General features: G+C 39.3%; 1 protein-coding gene across 3 annotated transcripts in view; it reads right to left on the bottom strand.

Annotated features, from left to right (window-relative positions):
* MYO10 (myosin X) overlaps positions 1 to 21,442 on the bottom strand; it is a 199,964-nt gene that overhangs the window by 69,892 nt on the left and 108,630 nt on the right. For 2 of the 3 annotated variants that reach the window (XM_059694748.1, XM_059694747.1), the window contains 12 exons: positions 21,330 to 21,435; positions 20,167 to 20,270; positions 11,649 to 11,778; positions 10,168 to 10,286; positions 9,103 to 9,249; positions 8,836 to 8,936; positions 8,669 to 8,735; positions 7,805 to 7,897; positions 7,219 to 7,287; positions 6,938 to 7,020; positions 4,424 to 4,532; positions 1,839 to 1,919 (listed from right to left, as the gene is read on the bottom strand). In XM_059694748.1, the coding sequence (XP_059550731.1) occupies positions 1,839 to 1,919; positions 4,424 to 4,532; positions 6,938 to 7,020; positions 7,219 to 7,287; positions 7,805 to 7,897; positions 8,669 to 8,735; positions 8,836 to 8,936; positions 9,103 to 9,249; positions 10,168 to 10,286; positions 11,649 to 11,778; positions 20,167 to 20,270; positions 21,330 to 21,435 (1,209 nt within the window). The remainder of the gene's footprint in view (positions 1 to 1,838; positions 1,920 to 4,423; positions 4,533 to 6,937; positions 7,021 to 7,218; positions 7,288 to 7,804; positions 7,898 to 8,668; positions 8,736 to 8,835; positions 8,937 to 9,102; positions 9,250 to 10,167; positions 10,287 to 11,648; positions 11,779 to 20,166; positions 20,271 to 21,329; positions 21,436 to 21,442) is intronic. The other variant, XM_059694746.1, reaches the window with a different exon arrangement.

Here is a 21,442-nt window from a genome sequence, read left to right as displayed (position 1 = left end):
CAAATGGAAATGTGAGTTTGAGCTGGATCTTTTTTTCTTAAAAGCAAAAACCAAAGCAACTAGGCACAATCAAATCCCAACAAGGAAAAATAAACATCAAAAAGAGAGTAAATTTTTTTTTTTTTTTTTTTTTTTTTTTTACTGTCTGGCTGTGGAATAATTTTCAATTCAAGAGGGCCTAATTTAAAAAGCTATCACAAAAATATACATTTTAAAAATCAAAAGCTATTACAATTTAAAGGAATGTCTATCCTTATAACAATGCAGAGATAGTAGGTCCCCCGTTTCTTTGAATCTGAGATGCCACCGCTAAGGAAGAGAAAGAGCGTGCACTAAACTATGGCTTGCCAAAAGCTGTAAATCCATCCCAAGCTCCAAGACCTTAAGTTGGAAAAAAACCATGCATGCTTAAGGATGAAACAGAGGATTATCATCTCTGTTATAAAATCAGAAAAGAAATGCTGACAAGTGTTAAACAGCTCCCCTCCCAAATGACAAACCCATTTATACTGTCTTGTAAGTACTGCCCATTGGGGTAATAAAGTGAAGAATAAACCAGCGGGAATGATATATGGTTATGTCTTAACTGTTCATTTCCTACATAATGTGAAAAGCTATGTATTGCTTATGTGTCATTTTTTGCAGTCACCTAAAACACTTTAATGTAAATGTGAAAATGGGGAAGATGAGTTACTATTTATTTAGACTGCCAGGATAGATGCATATTAAATTAAGTCATCACAGATCTTCTATGTAAAACCAGTCTTGACCACCTTAATGCCTTATATGTGCCGATTCTCACCATTGTACTACCCAGTAAGGTAACAAACTGACAGGTTATTCCTCAATAAAGAGAACATACACTTCCGCCTTCTGAGAAGACAGAGAATTCAACTGTAATTCATATAAATAAACATCTTGAAACCATAAATCAGGAATCACTGTAATACTAAGTCAAAGGCAACTGGTAACCACCATATAAAGATCTAGCCTCAGCCCCATTATCAGAATCTAACACAAGTCTCACAGGACACAGTTCAGGTCAGGTTCCTTACCTTAATCCTTCTGAGGAGGACACCTGTTTTTCAACATGAGGGGCCCTTGACGTTATTACCTTTGGGGGTTTGCCTCTCTTCAGTGGGGGCTACTAAGAGGTAATATTCGCCAAATGAAGATAATTTCAAACTTTCAACAACACTCTAAGGCAAGTTGCCCAGTTTAGTCTTGGACCGAGCAACTTCATCCATATCTAATGCTAAATTTAAATTTTCTTTGTTAAAATAGCTTTCCCTTTTAAAATTCACATTATTTCTGATCAGGATATGGCATTCAAAGTAAAATCTCGGGGCCTAGATAAGAAAACTCATAATGGCAACCTTTCAGGAATTTTCAAATTAGTTCTGACCACCTAACGTCCTTAAAACACAGAATACAGACTCGTCATCACATTTAACAACAAAGCAAAAGAAAATCAAACAAACAGAAAAATCAACCACCAAAAATACACCAATGATTTCTTCTAAAATAGAAGCTTTCCCAAGAATTTCACATCAAGTGCTTAAAAAACACACAAACCAACACAAAAAAGTCAAGGCTTTACAGTGTTTCCTTTTCAACTAGACTTCTTTAAAGCTTAATGGCATCATTCAAAAGCAGACGAATGGACCCAGGAGACAAAGGGAATCTTTCCATTCAGCCACGTTCGGTTATAATAACGCCACACCCATCTCCAACCATCTATAATGAAAGGACTTCGGAGAAACCCAATCTGTGAGTAACCACCCTAGGAGGCAGTGTCCTCAAAGACAGGGTCTCAATCTAGAACTGGCCCCTCTTACCTTCTGCATGTTTGGCTTGACACAGCGAACAAAGAAAGGATTAGAGGCGCTTAGGGTTGCCATCAAGGAATGCAGTGAGTCCTAATAGAAAGAAAAACGTACATGTCGATTTAGTCTCTTAGTATCTCGTTCTTTAAATTTCTCAGCACCTTAGACACTTATCAGAAACAAATTAAAAAAACAATTTAATCATAGGAATAATAATGGTCTTTATTTTTAATTATGTCATTTAAGATAAAGTAAAGCAAAGATATTATAATTCATTTTCACTGAAATTATTTCACAATACAGTATACAAATTTCATTGTCACTTCCTTGAAATAGTACCATTTAAAAAAATAACATTATTCTGTTAACCAGCAAAAAAATCATAGGCTATTTCAATGGCTAGCATAGGAAACCTGAGAAATATGAGCTCTCCCACTGTAGTTATTTATCCAAACTCATTATTTCCATCCAAATGACCCACAATCCTCTACCAGCACCTCGCTGGTCTTTGACCTACAATCTCCACTCTTACCTTCAATTTCTGTAATACTGCTTTATTTTCTTCTTCTTAAGATTTTTTATTGTGAATTTTCAACATTTACCAAAGCAGACAGCATGCAATGAATACTCATCATCAGCTTCAGCTAATCCCATTTCCTCTGATCCCTGTCTCCATCCGTACTATGCCCGCCCCTTGTAGAAAAGCAAATCCAAGACATTGCTTATTTCATCCCTCAAAATTTCAATATGTTCTATTAAAGGATAATCACTTTAAAAAATATATAGGTAGATAACCATATCCATGTAATCCTAAAAAGATTTACCATGAATTCCTTAATGTTAACATTAAAAAGTGCAATTGTCTCATTTCATGTTAAAATAGTCAACTGTCGCAAATTTCATTTTTAAATGCTTTGTTCTTTGAATTCATGTATTGTAGTCGGTTGATATATCTCTTAAGTCTCTTTTAAGCCATTGATTGCCTCTTCCCCCCATCTCTCTTTTTTCTTCTTACAGTCTTGCCGAGGAAACTGGGCTGTCTGTAACACTATATTGATTAGTTACTTCTCTACTTAAAAGCTTTAAGTTTTTCACAGATGACAGAATGTCCTGGCATCCATGGCCCTTCATATCCTGGTACCAACTTAAGTTTGTACAAGGTGTCTGGCCAGCTGGCCTGTACCGATTCATAATCCTCTGGGACAGGACTCATCGCATTCCTGTCTCAGGAGTCCTTCTCCTGCCCTTGTCTCTACCTGGTAGGTCCACCCACTCTTTTCCAATTCCATGATTCCTAGTCCGATTTAATCCCCAAATAGCCACAAAGCCTTGCAAGACCACACCGACCTAGAAAAAGAAAGCCCCACCGGGAGACTGAAAGCTAGGCTTTAGAGTCAGACAGACTTCCGCTTAATTCAAATCCTGCTCGGTCCTCAGAGGGACTGGATGGGTCTCCATTTCCCTAAACCTGAGTTTTCTCATCTATAAAATGGGGACAATTATATATATTTATACAATTATGGGAGAAGAGACCAAGATAATGTTCATAAAGTGATTAGCCCAATGCCTTGCACATGAGTGTATATAATAAATGGCAGCTATTATGATTACATCCTATCTGCCCCTCATTTGATCACGTTACCCAGCACTGCCAGCCATGTTGGGTGTATCTGGCCTATCGCCAACCGCATTGCACAACAGACCACACACAGACTCCCACTGATGCATCCAACTGTGAGTAAATAAAAGCCCCATAAAGGGCAGAGTTCTAAATGTCTGTTGACTGCCCAGCTGGTGTGGCTCAGTGGTTGCATGTTGACCTATGAACTAGGAGGTCACAGTTCTGTTCCTGGCCAGGGTACATGCCCAGGTTTCGGCTTGATCCCCAGTAGGGGGCATGCAGGAAGCAGCCAATCAATGATGATCTCTCATCATTCGTCTCTCTCTCTCTCTCTCTCTCTCTCTCTCTCTCTCTCTCTCTCCCCTCTCCTCCGTCTCTCTCTCTCTCCCCCTCCCTCCCTCTGAAATCAATAAAAAATATATTTTAAATGTCTGTTGACTGATGTGTTTCCGTATCTCTTCATATTAGGATTAAGTTACCAAAATGGTCATCACATGCTCTCAACTAAATAAAATGCTTAAAATGAAAATAAAATGCTTAAAATGAAAATAAAAATGTTCCTTATTTTCCTGCATTCTGAACTATCTGACAAGGTAACTGATATTGATCTTATTTAAATATGCACTTGGTTATTCTTCCTAGTTATGACAATATAAATAGACCTGAGAAAAATACAAATATTCAGACATGGGAAGAAATAGACACAATTTTCACATGATGATCTGGATACAAATCAGTGATGCCACGTGGTCAAATACAATCCCACATGGCAATTCTTAAGAATTGCTATTTCACAATCTAAGATTAAGCAGCTACTTATTTTTTAACAACAACGAAAAAACTATATACTATTTCTGGTTTAAAGGATGATATAAAAGAAAAACACTGGCTCATGGAGCTCTTGTTCCTAATTCCTACTTTCAATTCTTAGATCACAATAACAACGAACTCATCAAAGCCAGCGGAGGAGACTAACCTTGAACTGCGAGCTGACCGTGGGCCGCCGGTGCTTGCTTCCACATTTCAAGGTATCCTGGGTATTGCGGCTTGAAACGTGTTCAAATAGGTCATAGATGAAGTCGAATCTGTGAGAGCGAAGAGCAGGGACCATGAGGGGCACACACCCAATTATTAGGTGCTAGATTACTGTAATTACAATGCATTTTCCCACTGACAGTAACACACCGAGGCCTGGAAGAGCTAAGACAGCTCCAAAGATTTCAAACCAACCACTGCGTCAGGCATTGAAAAATAATTTGGTCGCCTCCAGAGCTCTAGAGTCTGGCAGAACAGTGGATTGTGATGAAAGTGATGTGCAGCCCAGGGTCCGGTTAGAAGAGAACCACCTCAGCTTCTGCCGCCTTGACTTCCTCCAGTTGGAGGGACATAATGTTTTGCTCATGTCACAGTGTTGTAACATCCATTCATTTAATAGGTGGGAAGGTGCTCACTCTAGAGTGAGGCAGACTGGGGTTCAAATCCTGCCTCCGCTATTTCCAGGCCAGGTGACTTGGGCAGGATGGTTGTCTCTCTCCAGGCCTCAGTATTTCCATCTGGAAAATGGGGGTAATTTTAAAATGTATCCCATCACTCTGGGAGAATGAAATGAGAAAATGTACAAAAGGCTGAGCAGGGTGCCTGGCACATGGTAAGTGCTAAAGTTGGTAGCTGGTACTATTACTAAAAGGTTGTATATAATTCATTGCCCCTACTAATAAAGTAGAAGGCTTTTCAGTAACTTCTTTTTATCTTCCTTGCATGAAAGACATTTGGGCTGTAAATTGGGGGCTTCATTGAGACCAGGAAAGGTGGGGACAATGTCTGGGCATCCACAACTCGCAAGGTGGCAACGCCAGTGCTTCCTCCGTCACATCTCCCTTTGCCCCAACCCTTCCTCACTTTTGTCCCCGGGGGCTACTTCATGCTCGCTCCAACAATGCTTTGCGCGCTCTGAAGAAAAGCTCTGGTCCCATGACCCGGTCACAGATGTCAGGGGTGAAAGAGCAGAGTGAGCAAACAGCCCACGCCTCTCAGTTTGCAGAGAGAAACCTGGGGCTGAAACAGAGAGTTCTTCAGTCCCATCACAAAACCACTTTACGGGTGAGAGTGAAATGCCAGCTTGCTGATCTCCACGCCTGGGAGCTTCTCATTACATCGGAATGCTTCCGTTTAACACCAAGACACTGCTTTTATTTAAATGCATCCAATAACTCAGAAACTTCTCTGGTAGATAACATGCCATGGATTTTTAAAACATCACCATTTTTACAGATCTAAAAACTCATCTAAGAGTAAAAATGGCGACAACTTGTAAATAGGGAAAGAGAGTTAAAACACATCTGAAGGAATACTTCCAATTCTGAGCTTCTAAGCCAGCGGTTCTCAACCTGTGGGTCGCGACCCCTTTGGGGGTCGAATGACCCTTTCACAGGGGTCGCCTAAGACCATCGGAAAACACATATATAATTACATATTGTTTTTGTGATTAATCACTATGCTTTAATTATGTTCAATTTGTAACAATGAAAATACATCCTGCATATCACATATTTACATGACAATTCATAACAGTAGCAAAATTACAGTTATGAAGTAGCAACGAAAATAATTTTATGGTTGGGGGTCACCACAACATGAGGAACTGTATTAAAGGGTCGCGGCATTAGGAAGGTTGAGAACCACTGTTCTTAGCTAACACCTGAGATGGCTCCCTTCCCCTCAGTACACAGCTATTTGAGTGACAGGGAGGCCACCTGGCCTTGGCATTCCTAAAAGTATTACGCCTTTAAAATAATTGGCTGCTTTCCTTCCTTAGGTATTAAAATTTTATTTCTATTATATTCACTCGGGATCTGACACAGGTATTGAAAGCTTTCACGTAGGCTTATCTTCCTCCCTTTTTCCTCTCACAAAGCCTCCTAGTTTAATATATACACATAGCTAAGCTAATCAACTATCGATTTAGTGGTGTGGATTTACAATTCATGAATGAATAACTGGATGTGTAATAAACCTACAATGTTAGCTGAATTGATGCTGGTTTATTTTTCCTGACAGACTTTGCACTAACTAAAGACATAGCGGTCCTACAAACCCAAGGCTGAAATCGATAACCGCAGCTCTAAGCTTGTCATGAAGAACGCCGGTCATACTGGTTACAGTCTTGGGTTCTTAAGCCAAGCAGACCAATCAAAACTAGAGGGATCTTGGGCGAGTCACCTAACTGCTCCAAGTCTGTTTCCTCATCTGCACAACAGGAGTCAAAACAGTATCTAACTCATGGATCTGCTGTGCTTACAGCCCCTGATTAAATGGTAGTCACTGCTATTCGTATATCTGTTGGTCATTTTATTGGTGAACTATTGCCCAGGGAAGAAGAGAACAGATTAAGTTGCTTCCATATTCACTGTTTCGATATTTGTAGATTAAAGGCATTTGCATAAATATTACTTTGCTCGCTAATGATGTCTTAGGGAAGAGACTGACATACCGGCTTTCCCTTAGCAAGTTGAGAAGATCATCTCTAAAGGTATCTCTGTTCTTCTCCAAGATGCCCCGGACATCATACTGCACCTGGTTTTAAAAAAATAAACGCAAGAAGATAGAATTGATCAAAAGAGTAATCTCAGTTGAAAAGCATGAGACTCCCTTTAAAGATAGGCCTATGGAAAAAAAGTCATATGAATATATTTATGATTGGCTTCTGAAAGTATTATTTCTCTAAAATACCAACTGGGCAAATGTCAATAAGGATCTTAATTAAGAAGTTACCTCTCCAGCGTAGTGTTTCACTCCAAAATTGTTGACTGCGACTCTGGGCTTCACGTAAAAGTGGTTATTCTAATAAAAAAAAAATACAAATGCCTACTTTTACTTACTGGTTTCCACTGAGTTCCAGAGGAAACTAACTACTACAGTAAAAGCAATTTCAAAACCAGTCATATAGCCACACAGCTGGTGATACACTTAATGAAAACCATGTCCCTCTTGTCTGTGTCATTACAACAGGTTAAAAACAAAAAATTCTATACTCATATACATGGGCATAATCTGACAAACAGCCCCAAATCTACCCCCTTGGCTGATTTTGATTTAGTTCTAACAATCGAAGAGGACCGCCATTGGCTTAAGAGGCAAAAACAAATTAAATGTGGAGGCACAGGGGGGGCCAAATCTACCCCTTTGGCTTATTTTAACTTAGTTCTAGAAATCGAAGAAGCGCTCCATTGTTATGTGAAAAAACAAAATTAAATGTGGAGGTACAGGGGGACCAACAGCACTGAAATATCTCGAATGTCATTTTAATCCACAGATCTGCTACCCAGACATAACTCAGAATTGGCAGGTCTTGACATACCGCATGTTGATTGTGCAATTTCTCCAATAAGGTGCTGTCCGTGGCTTGAGGAAAATGGCTTTCTTCATTGATAAGGGCCAGGAGACCAAGTTTCTAGAAGAGAGAAAGAAGGTTAAATGAGTTAAAAGTGAACATAACATGCTTCAAAATATTTTAGAGCTCCTTTCCTCTCTACTCTGTATCAAATAAGGGGTTAAAAGAAAAGGCACAGCCCAGAGGTGTGGCTCAGTGGTTGAATGCTGACCTATGAACCAGGAGGTCACAGTTCCATTCCTGGTCAGGGCACATGCCTGGGTAGTGGGCTTGATTCCTCACGGGGGCATGCTGGAGACAGCTGATCAGTGATTCCCGCTCATCATTGATGATTCTAACTCTCCCTCCCTCTCCTTTCCTCTTTGCAATCAATGAAAATATATTTTAAAAAAGAAAGTAAAAGGCACAGTAACTCTTTAATTGAAAAAATTCAAAATAGTACTTTAAAGAAATCCAATAAATTTAAATTCCACATAAACATTAAAAAAAACATTTGAACCCACCACTATTTTGTGGACAAAACTTTTACAACTGGCTGGTGTCTTACTGGTACCGGCAAGGCCTTGATGCTGACTTAAAATCTACGTGAGTGAAGCGGCTCTGCCCGCTGCTGATCCTAAAAATACTGAGTCAAGGAGACAATAGCCTTGAAGCAGCCAAGTGTTTAAATTCAACCCTGCACATTTACATTTACATTTCCAAATGGCCCATTGTCTTCTAAACATTCACATCTTTGATGTGCGTGTTCACACAAGCCATTTCGTTCCCATAAAGATGAATCAGCCAGCTGGACACCCTTGGGACTGAAACGACTCTTCAACAATACATTACCTTCTCGATCAAGTCCAGGCATTCGCCATTGTCTATCCAGTCAATATCTTCCCACACTAATCCTTCTCTGTAGAAATATTAAAAAAAAGCTGAGTTATAGCAACCTGTACCTTTCTAATTTAGTGGCTAATAAAAAAAAATTGAAATAGGATTCCAGGAGTGCTTACCTGCTATATTCTAGTTGTTCTAAAGAAAAAATGTGCTTGTTGAAATATTCCTGAAGTTTCTCATTTGCATAGTTTATATTGAACTGTTCGAAGTGATTAACCTAAGGGAAGAAACCATTCAAAAAGTATCTTTAATGCTCTCACTATTATATATAAAGATGAAAAAAAAATCTCCAGAAAAAAAATCAGTGTTTGTTCCGAAAGTTTTGAAGATCAGCCAATAAGTGGATAGAAAAGAATGCATGTGTCCCACCGGTGGAAGCATACCTCGAAGTTTTCAAATCCGAAGATGTCAAGAATGCCAATGGATTTAAAGTCGTCTTTGCCTTTGATCCTGCTGTTGATCTTCTTGATCACCCACTCGAAGCAGCGCGCATAAAGTGCCATGGCCAGGGAGTCTCTGCTGTCCACTGCCTGCGGGGAGGAGACGTGGTCACCCTGTCCCCGACCAGGGACAGCCAGCCAGGCCGGTCCGCCCCACCCACGCGGGAACTCTTGGGAGACACATGTGGCAGGCAGAGGTGGCACCGGGGACTCAATGGCAAGTAAATCAATGCCACCTCGGAAAACACAGACTTGAAGAAAGGATAAACTGGAGCTTGCTTGTCCCTTTATAGTAGGACTCACCAAGGATGCCTTTAAATACCAGGCTCCAACGACAACTCTGTGTGCTGAGTTTAGGTAAGAACCTGGGCTGATATATACAGCTACACATTTTATCAGGTTGAAAACAATAATGAAGACAGTGTTTTCATTTTTATCTTCTTCTCCTATTTGTACTTTGTACACATAAAAGTTTCCTTTATGGGATATGGTTAGTATTTTTGACTTATCTAATCAAGACACAGGTATTATACAGACTAGAGCATATAACTAGCTCCAGGCTGTTACAGAGGCAAAAATAAGTAAAACAACATACTATTGCACTGTTTTCATGTATAATAATGTATTATAGTTTACGTTTATTTAGTTCTTATTCTGTGCCAATCAATAAGTACTTAGAATATATATGTTTTCTTATTACCCTTACAAGAATCCTCTGAACTAGGTCTTATACAGGAAGCTGAGGCACAGTGAACAAATTTCCTAAGAGCAGACAGTAAAAGGTGGAAGAGTCAGGACTCACAGGGAGGCCATCTGCACCAGACCCAACCCTCTTAAAGAGGCAGCTACACCGTCTCTTAGAAACAATTCAGTAACTTTATCTACTCCCCTCCGGGCGGATATCTTTATTTTGACTGTGAACCACAGTTACTTATTTGAATCCAAGCCATGGCTCTGAAACCCCAGGAACGTCCTTCAAATCCAGCCTGGATAGCAAAGGGCATGTACCTGCTGAACGCTGAGCGGTGTGAGGATCTCCTCCCCCCTGAGGAACATCGATCTCTGGGTCAGAGCGTCCGTGAGCTGCGTTGGGTCCAGCCCAAGTAACTCTGCAGACCTGCCCAAGGCTGGGAATGAAGAACAAAGTGAACACGGACTCCCAGCCCCCAAGAGGACCAGGCCGAAGGGACCCCCAGGGGGTACAGAGCTAACCACTCATAGCAACACAGGAAAGCAGAAAGCTTCCCTGAATCCCTCAGGCAGAAGTGATGGGACACACATTCTATTGCACGTTTGTCGCTCCTTTATCAAGTCCTAGGTTATTAGCAAAGAACCTGGAGCTTGGACCAAGTGCAGTCCAGAGACCCCAAGATTAGGGGGTTCCCAAGACACTGTGAGAGGTTTGTGAAGTCCTAACTATTGTCAATGATGATACTAAGATGTTATTTGCTTTTTTATTCTCATCCCCTCACCAGTATACCCATGATTTTTCCAGGGACTACATGACCTGAGGTATCTCGAACAAAATAAATGTAACAGCAGATATGAGAACCCAACTGGCCTCTATACATTAGATATTAAAGAAACTTGCAAAAAATAAGACAATGTGACTCTTCTTACTGATTTGTTTTTCTTGGAAAATAGTCTTACATACAAATATTGTATTTTAATATGCAAAGGGTTTGTTATGGTCATTTTGCAATGCCTGTTTTAATTCCTAATATTGTAAACACCAATAGATAAGACTCACATTTGTAAAAGAAGCTCTTTGGGGTTCTCCATCATGTTAAGATGATTACGAGGTGCTGGGACCGAACGTTTCAGAACTACTGGCCTGCAACACTGGGCTCCTTACAGCCATTGGCACTTGACCTCATTAAGTTCCCAGCCTCCGTGCCCTCATATAGTGCTTCCATCAGAACAGTTTAAAAATAAATACATAAACCGCTCCAGGAAGAGGACCACTGACACAGCTATGTGTGCATGAACTCACTCCATCTCGACAGCACATCTCCGAGGCACTTTACCAACAAGAAGTTGCTGGTGTTGAGGGGATAAATAAGCCAGGAAATAGCCCAAGGCCGTGCCAGGCTGCGGACCGAGCCTCTGCCTTGAAAACTAAGGGCCTCACCATTACACTGCGCCACCACTCGACAACTGGAGAACTGTGTCCACACTCCGCCCGACTCAGGACATTTTCCCTACAGCTCATCCTCCTTACGCGTGTTTCCTCTGATCTGGCCCATGTTCCTTCTTTCTTAGTAGGAACAAGAACACAACCACCCTCCCATTCTGGAACCAAGTCTCAGAGGTTTTGACCGTTTATCTGCTGACAGTTCACATGAGGAATAGAGCTCTGTAGCTCTTTATTTCAAGGTCAGCAAGCTCTTTCTGCAAAAGGCCAGACAGTAACTATTTCAGGTCTAAGTTCCCTACTAGGAAAAAGCCAAGGCAGGAAAGAGGGGCAGGGGCGGGAGGGGCGGCCTTACCCGTTTTGAAGGAAACCTGCGCCCCGCCAGCAGTGATAAATTCTATGTTCCCAAGATGCAGTATGCCAGCAAGCAGCCTCAAAACCTCCCGGACCTCCTCCTTGCTAAACTGCATTACGTCCATTGCCGTCTGGAAGAAAAGTGACGTGTTTCATTGTTTATGTTGTGGTTGTTGTTTTTCATACTAAAGAGAAATTTTTTTTAAATGCTCATTGCTCAACAGAATTATCAGGTATTGTTCTAAAAGGCAAGAAAATAGGAAATAGATGCATGACCAGTTTTAAAGATAAAGACTTTACACAGATACACATTAAAGAACACGAGGTTAAGAACTGTGGAATGTTGAGGAAGAACCCAATCAATGACATAAAAATAAGTATCCGCCTAATGTACAAGCCTCCTAATTATGCCACAAAAAATTACATTTTTTCCTACAGCTATCAAAGCATAATGGAACATTTATTTTCTTACACATGAAAGTAGGGGGGCAATTTGGGGGAGCTAAGCCTTCCTTAGAGTTCTGCAGAGTCAACTCTGGGGCTTGTCCTCATGGTTACTCACAGCAGGAACCCAGGGAGGTGGAATAAAATCGGGCAGGGACTCTACAATGGGAGAGTCTTTGTATCCTTTTACAACAGGTACGGGTGGACCTAGGAATGGATCTGGATCTATCTGCCCTAGACATTCTTTGACGTCTCCACTTCTCATTTCTCCAAAGGGTTCTTAAGGTCTTATCTTGGCCTCTGCGTAGTAAATGGAACCTAACAAAATGCTGTTTGGGGGAAAAATAACAATAAACAGGCATCTACCTACACGTCCACATCTGTATTTTAAATATGCAAAGGGTTTGAAACCAGCAAGTATCCAAACGACTTTAGCCAGGAGTCTTCTCGATCACATCCAAGATCTGCTCATTTTCTATTGGGATTTAGGAGCCATCTTCATGTCAGGAACACTGCACTCACACCCACATCCTCAACTGAGGGCAGAATTGGCGACAAGACTCCTGAAATGACCTACAAAGAGGACGTGGGCCCAGCCGGTGTTGCTCAGTGGTTGAGCGCCGACCCACGAACCAGGAGGTCATGGTTCGATTCCCAGTCAGGGCACATGCCTGCGTCTCAGACTCAATCCCCAGTGGGGACGCGGACGTGCAGGAGGCAGCCGATCAATGACTCGCTCTCATTATTGATGTTTCTATCCATCTCTCTGAAATCAATAAAAACATATTTTAAAAAAAAAGAGGACTTGGATCCGAAATCACTGCACTGACCACAGGAGACGTGGGAGAAGGAAACCATGCACCACTTTGAAGCAATAGAAATTGCAAAAGGAAACAACTGCAGATTTTAAAAAATGAGACACAGGATTTCTTTACAAGGAAAAAACAATGAAGTTGAAACAAAGGGCAAAACAATAGACAGGGAAACAAAATTAAAAGAAAAAAATGCAAGGGAAGGAGCAAGAGCTATATTGGGAGATACACAACAAAAATAAAATAGGCCCTTCTTACACAGGAAGTGCAAATCCACAGAGAAATTATTCTCTGTCATAGAAACGAAGCACGCACAAATTAAAGAAAATCGGGGATCACGTATATTAAATTAGCAAAACATTTCTGAAGAATTGACCTAAAAGTGGCGAAACTGGGATGTTTAGGCACTGGCCACTGGTACTATAAGTGAGTATAACTTTTTGGAAAACAAGATTGTGGCAGGACTGTGTTGGGCCACATGTGTATACACTCTTACAATGTTTAGAGAGGTTAAGGAATTTTCTCAGGGTTGCATAAACAAGATTCAAAGTCCAAGAATTTGTTATCGATCCAACTTTATTACTTTCCAAGAACATTAAAAAAAGAAAGAAAGAAATCTCCTGTGTAATCTCCAATAACTTCAATGACGAAAACTTGTTCCAAGGAAAATGTTGACAATAATAAAGTTTTGCAAAATGTCACTACAGTGTTATCTTAACGCTTCCAGAGAATTCTAACTAACCCATAATTAGGCAAAACAAATAGAGTAAATAACATTGTTAGAATAGTGAATCGTTTTTAAAGGAAATTCTCAACCTCATATAGGAACATGATTATATTTTGCTTTATTCAAAGAGTAAAAACTACAATTTTTTTTATCCATAACTAATAAAATCAGGACGGGAAGAAAACTTACAAAAAATGAAAAATATGTTAGTGTTGGTAGGCTCATAAACACTGTGTTGTATCATGTCCTTTAATGTTGTTGACGTCTTTCTGAACAAAAAATGAGACTATTATGCAAATCGCTCTCTACCCAATGGGATACTGCTCACCATGCAGAGGAATGAATGGTGTTATGTGGGATGTGGGTGAGCAAAAGAAGGTAGACACAGGAGAATACATTCTGTGTGATTTCATTTACACACGAAACTCTAGAAAAGACAAACCTATGCCATGTATGGTGACCAAAAGATCAGTGCTTTCCCAGGCTGGGTTGGGGTAGCTGGGATTGTCTGGGTAGGAGAACAAAGAACTTCTGGGGTACAGAACTGTCCTTTCTGTTGATTGTGGTTGTAGGTACATGGGTGTGTAAATTAAAAATTCATCGAAATGCGTACGTTACATGGGAGCGTTTTATTTTATGTATATTTTAGCTCAGTAAAGTTTATTACAAAAAATGAAAAGACCATGAATTATTTAATCAAGCGTGAGAAGACTCATTTCAGGGTACAAACAAAACTTAATGCAAAAACAACTATTAGTCAAGTGTTTATCAATAAAAAGGCCTGTGGAAAAATAATTACTCCAATTTACTTATTCTAAATGCAAAGAAATAGGGCTAAGAAATACAGAACAATTTATTATGTTCAGGACTTTAAAACAGTGGTCAGGATCAAATCAGACATCAGCAAAATAAAAATAAAAAATCACCTATGCTGTGCAAAAGTTAATATTTTCCTTTTCTATGATGAAAGTTTTCCTTATATTACCAGACATAGTCAATACTCATTTATAAAAATGTTCTAACCTCATCTTAGAATGACCACAGAAATGCAAATATTCACTGCTTTAAGTCACCTACCAGGACTTTAAACATAGCTAAAAGAAACAAGATTTTTGAAAACTTGTCTACAGTAGCAGAAAATTTCAAATGGTCAAATGAAAAATATCAAAAGATGCCCTATGAAAAAATTGGTTAAGTTCTGAGAATACATACAAAGATTATAAATGGAGGGAGGTACGAAAACAGATGGATAAAGCGTGCTTACTTCATTAATAAACTTGTGACTTCTTCACTTTCAAGTCCAACTCTGAGTGAATTAATTAGTGAGGAGTGTGGTGATAAGTGGTAATTGCATTAATAACACCATGGGGTAATTTAATGGTTGCAACCAATTATCGCCCGCGTGGGTGTGAGTGCCAAAATTGCTAGCCAGAGCTCCATCCATTGTCTCTTACTGTCCTATTTACGATATTTTTAGTAGCAATCTCCACCCCTAGGCAAGAGTAGCACTTTAAGGTTTATTATAATTATCTTATTTTCTCAACAATAGGGCTCAAGACTTAAAAAAAATAAAAACCCTGGGAAATTCTCAGTATAGTTCAGAAGCACTAAACAGCAATTTAGTTATGAAACTGGCACAAAGTTTGACAACATATTTTCAATAAAGTCTGCACTAAGCCCATAAAAATTAAATGTTTGTGAAAGTGTGTGTGAGAGATGTTAGGGGCGATACAGTCCCAACCATGAAGGACTGAAGGCAGTGAGGGTGTCACACTAGAAACAAATAGAGAAGAGCAGCGAATTGAGGATAATTCACTGACAATAGGTACATCTGATCTGCTCAGGGTCTCAGAAGTCAGCTGTGAGGGGGAAGGCTCCATTCAGGAAGGCAAAGGGATCACAGATGAACCCTGAATAAATGGTACAATGGAAATGGTGGGAGAGAAGGCTATTCTGGGCATAGTCAATTATTATAAGTAATATAATCACTTATTCTGTAATGTTATGTTACAGCAAGGCCATAATATGCTATTTAGTAATATAAAATTTGCTCATATTCCCAAGTTTTCCAATACTGAAAGAGACTGTTTCCAAGCTTGGTAAAATCGAGGTATCAAGTCAGCCCTTTACATTTTCTTAAACTCTGACTCATGAGGCATGAATCTGTGCATACATATACATGGGCTCACACCATTAAACACCCATGGATATGCCCAGTGAGCCCATATGGTGAGGAAATCCCAGAGTGGCTCATGACTAGGCTCACTGGAAAACATTCAATACTGTGGAGGAAGAAAACACTGAGATTATAGCTCAAAGACTCATCTTACCTCACACACATTTCATCAGCCCCTATCCTGTTGGGTCAATACAGGTGACAGAATACATTAGTTGTTACTATTGACTTAAAAAATAGCTTTCCATACTAACTGATTAGTTAACAGGCAACTTGGAAGGCTGCATAAAAAATGGTCACGAAGTTTAACAGGTCCTGTCCCTGCCCCAGCAAACCTAGGTCCCCCCATAATTGCTCAGGATACCTCACAGGTACTTACTTATTTATATTAATGTCACAGGTGCTTATTTATATTGATGGCGTCACCGTCGATGCCAATGATGACTTTTACAAATACATAAATTCTCAATGAATTAAGCAAATTCCGTAAGTATATTGCCAAAGCATATTGACATTAAAGTTGATTAAAAAAAAGGATGTGTTTTTTTTTAGAAGCTAAAAAAATGGAACACCAGCCCTGGCCAGATAGCTCAGTGGGTTAAAGCATCATCCCAATACGCCAAGGTTTCCAGTTCAACCCCAGGTCAGGGCACATACAAGAATGAACCAATGAATGTATAAATAAGCAGAACGACAAATCGATGATCCTCTCTGTCTCGCTCCACCCCACCCACCCTGTTTCTCTCTCTCTCTCTCAAAAAAAAATCAATAAAAAGTAAAAAGAACACCAGTGACATGTTCATACATATTCATAGAAATAATTTCTCTCCATTAGCACTTTAACAACTCTGCTAACAAATGTCCGTGAGCCCCAGCAGAATGTAGTCCCTTTCCTTCCTACAATCCCCAAACCTCTGGGAAAAGGAGCTTTACGGAATTCGAGTATGAAGGTACAAATGTAAGTGGGATTTGCGGTTGGAAGGAAATATTGAGATGAATTACATAAAAAAAAAAACCACAGTATAATCTGTTCCAGTCATCTTCAGCAGAGTGCAGGGATCATGTGGTTGGCTTGCTCTGTCTCCCCAGTGCCCGGCACACAGCAGGTACTCAAATATGCTGAACATATAAAGTCACCTCCAGCCAGGAGAGTCTGGAGTCTTCTTATCCATTTCTGTGTCACTCCTGGTAACAGAGTGCTGCCCAAGGCAGAAAGATGGGCTGGCTGGTACTGGTAATGATACTTATGATTATATTCCTATATTACAGAAATATGACTTTTAAGAATATTATCATAATAATCATTACAAAGTTGGGATATTTGTTGTAAAAATGTAACACAGAGACTGGTAAAGAATAAATACAATCCTGGAATTCTGCCTCATGGGTGACATTTTGGTATATTTTGTTCCAATATGTTTCTGCATATATAATTATTATATATATACATTATATTCAAGGTATGGCAAATGTAGGTTTACAGATGTTTGTATGGAAAATAATACAATAATTAATAAATAATCAAAGAATAAACTGTTTCACATACAATTGTAAACTTACTTTTGCCCCACCCTGTATATATAATGCTTATTATTTAAATAAAAAGATTATAGTGCTGCATAACACCTTCCTCATTTACGTAATAAGCAAGTTTTCCCATATTAGTAAATACTAGAAGCCCAGCACGCGAAATCGCATGGCCCCGCCCACCCGCGCCAGTCTTTGGTCATTATGGCGTTAGGGCCACAGGCCTTTTATAATATAGACTAGAGGCCTGATGCATGAAATCTGTGCAAGAGTAGGCCGTCCTTCCCCCAGCTGTTGGCACTGGCTTCCCTCTGTCACCTGGGACCCAGGCTTCCCTTGCAGCCCCAGCTTCATCCAGAAGGTCATGCGGAAGGCTGTCCCATCTAATTAGCATATTATGCTTTTATTATTATAGATACTTGAGCATGTGTTCTGCTTGTTGCCATGGATCATATTTTATGGGTTTAACAAATTATTAAAACCATTCTCCAATTCATGATTTTGTGAGTTTAGGGAGAAAGAAATCTTATTTTTTACAGAAAAGAATTTTTTCCTCCTTTCTGAAAAGTTGCTCATTTATGTTTCTTTTCCAACAACATTGCTTAGAACTTCCAGAAGGAGGAAACCACATGTTCCTGATTTCAATAATCACCAGCTACGTTGTCTTTGACATTTCTGACGGGTCCACACTAAAAGGTAATTGCAAAGTAAGTATTAAGGATCTGTCAATAGAATACTTTTAAGTTTGTTGTGTATATTTACAAAGCCAAATTTATGTATACACTTTTCTTCCTTTCTAGGAGACAAAGCCTTTCATCATAAGACCACATTTCAAATGTCAAAACCTATCATTATAATTTAAAAATAAAAGCTAGCAATCACTGAAACTAGGACCCGCTCCAAAAATTAACTTGCAGCTAACAAGAACAAGCAGTTCTGAATCAGAAAACGGTGCCCCAAGAGGAAAGCCATCAAGGCACCTTCTCCAGGCACTCAGGACGAGGGCAGGCCTCACTGCCAGTGCCCCCTAGTGGCCAGTCAGCTAGTCAGTCTCACCTGCAGTGAAACTACCACTCCGATAATTAGGAGTCTATGGGTTACCAGGAACAAGGTCCTATCACAAAGCACTGTTGGGCAGCTTCAAGAAAGAAGCAACGTATTTTGTTGAGAATTTTGATGTCTATGTTCATCAGGGATATTGGCCTGTAATTCTCTTTCTTTGTGGTGTCTTTGTCTGGTTCTGGTATCAGAGTCATGTTGGCTTTGAGGAATGAGTTTGAAAGTGTTTCTACCCCTTCCATTTTTTTTTTGGAATAGTTTGAGGATAGATACTAATTCTATTTGGTAGAATTCACCTGTGAAGCCATCTGGTCCTGGGCTTTCGTTTGTTGGGAGGTTTTTTGATGACTGCTTCAACTTCACTGCTACTAACTGGTTTGTTCAGAATCTGTTTCTTCTTGGTTTCATCTTGGAAGGTTGTGTATTTCTAAAAAATATCCATTACTTCTAGGTTGTGACTGTTGGTATATCATTGTTCACAGTATTCTTGAATGATCCTTTGTATTTCTGTGGTGCCCATTGTAATCTCTCCTCTTTCATTTTCCAACTTTATTTATTTGTATTCTCTTTTTTTTGCTTGATGAGTCTTGCTAGAGGCTTGTCAATTGTATTTGTCCTCTCAAAGAATCAACTCTTAGTTTCATTAATCTTTTCTATTGTTTTTATTTTCTATTTTATTTGTTACTGCTTTGATCTTTATTATTTGCTTACTTTTGGTGTATTTCCAAAAGCCAAGGTGTGGGAGCTATGTAGGTATCCAGTAATAGGGGAATAAATAAAGAAAAAGTGGTGTGTGTACATGTACACACACACACACACACACACACACACTGGAATATTACACAGCAATAAGAATGAAATCTTGCCATTTGTGACAACATGGATGGATGCAGTGGTTCTCAACCTTCCTAATGCTGTGACTCTTTAATACAGTTCCTCATGTTGTGGTGACCCCCAACCATAAAATTATTTTCGTTGCTACTTCATAACTGTAATTTTGCTACTGTTATGAATCGTAATGTAAATATCTGATATGCAGGATATATTTTCATTGTTCGCAATCCACAGGTTGAGAACCACTGAGAGGGTATTATGCTTTGTGAAATAATCCAAAGAAAAACAAATATCATATGTTTTTTTCACTTATATGTGAAATCTAAAGAACAACATAAACGAACAAAATAAAAATAGACTCACAGAAACAGAGAGCAAAGGGATAATTACCAGAAGGAAGGGGAATGAGGAGATGGGTGAAAGGAAGGGGAATATAGTCAACAATATTGTGGTAAGTTTACACAGTGACAGATGAATACTAGACATAGTGGGACGATCATGGTGTAAAGTATAAAAATATTGAATCATTATATTGTACACCTGAAATTAATATAACCAATATAGACTGCATATCAACTATACTTAAATAAAAATAAAATTTAAAAAAAGAAAGCAAAAATAAAAAAATAATCGAAAAAAAAATTCCTGAGACGTCTTTTTGCAACTCATCAAAAATAAGAACGAGTTTTCTAATTTATTCTAATGCAAGATCTTTCAGCAAAGAGAGTAATGCAGTATATGAATTGTGAATGGAGAAAATCTGAGTCATGAGAGACATTGAGGGAGCCAAAATAAAACTGGGAAAGAAAAAAATACTGTTCCCAGACAGTGGTGCAAATATAATTATTTCTGTTTTTAATAAAAGTTTTATATGAAACAGAAAATAAAATTTGTTCTTTTTGTGTCACTCTAAATAAGGGAAAATAAGAAAGTAACTTACAATAACTTCCCTAAAGGATTCCTGGTCACTGATTGTCTTGTCTTCTACACATCCGGACTGACTCAAGTAGTGGTAGTTTTCTGGTACAGATAAATAAAATTCTTCTACGAAAAGGAGAAAACAACAACATCAATGCTTGACTGTCCAGGATAAGACTGAATCTGAGTTTTTACTTTGTGATGTTAAAATTGAGTACATAAATAATTCTGTGCTTGTTCTAGCCGGTTTAGCTCAGTGGATAGAGCGTCGGCCTGCAGACTGAAGGGTCCCGGGTTCGATTGTGGTCAAGGGCACATGCCCAGGTTGCAGGCTCAATCCCCAGTGGGGGTGTGCAGGAGGCAGCTGATCAATGATTCTCTCTCATCATTGATGTTTCTATCTCTCTCTCCCTCTCCCTTCCTTTCTGAAATCAATAAAAATATAATAAAAAATAATAATAATTCTGTGCTAGTAGTCCCCTATTAAGAGAAAGTCCTCTCTTAATCATCAGATAGGGAAAATTAGAAAGAATCTAATGAGACTAAATGGTATGATAGAAAATGTTACTGAAAAAAAAAATGGATAAGGATCCTGTTTTGACTGCTTTTTCTTTTTTCTTTTTTTTTTAAAATGTATTTTATTGATTTTTTACAGAGAGGAAGGGAGAGGGATAGAGAGTCAGAAACATCGATGAGAGAGAAACATCGACCAGCTGCCTCCTGCACACCCCCCACTGGGGATGTGCCTGCCACCAAGGTACATGCCCCTGACCGGAATCGAACCTGGGACCTTTCAGTCCGCAGGCCGACGCTCTATCCACTGAGCCAAACCGGTTACGGCTTGACTGCTTTTTCTTAAAAATCAAATATTCAGCAAAAATAATCAAATATTCAGAAATTAGCTTTCTTCGGGTGTAACTTCAAACTAAAACGAGTTGTAATACATTATATATAAACGTTTCCATAAATACTCCTTACATCAGAAAAGCACCAAGATTCCAAAAACAAACACAAAACCCAAGATCTCCCTATTGATGCTTTCTCTGTACATTATTTGGCTCTGAAAGGAACTCAACACTGTCTATACTCTCTCACATTTCGAATCGATTGGTGGAATACTGACAAAGTTCAAACAGATGTCTGCTTGTGTCCTGATGGTTTTTAAAGGGAAAATGAGTGACTCACCTCTCTGCTCGCCCTCCAGCCCTGCCAGCAGTGCATAGAATATGTGGTAATTCCGCTCCCCAGGATTTTGCCTTACTACTCGGTTCTGTGGAAATAAATCAGATTTCTATTCA

The sequence above is a fragment of the Myotis daubentonii genome, chromosome 4, assembly GCF_963259705.1.
Source record: "Myotis daubentonii chromosome 4, mMyoDau2.1, whole genome shotgun sequence".
NCBI classification, from domain to species: domain Eukaryota; kingdom Metazoa; phylum Chordata; class Mammalia; order Chiroptera; family Vespertilionidae; genus Myotis; species Myotis daubentonii.
This window is presented reverse-complemented; position numbering and strand designations above follow the sequence as displayed.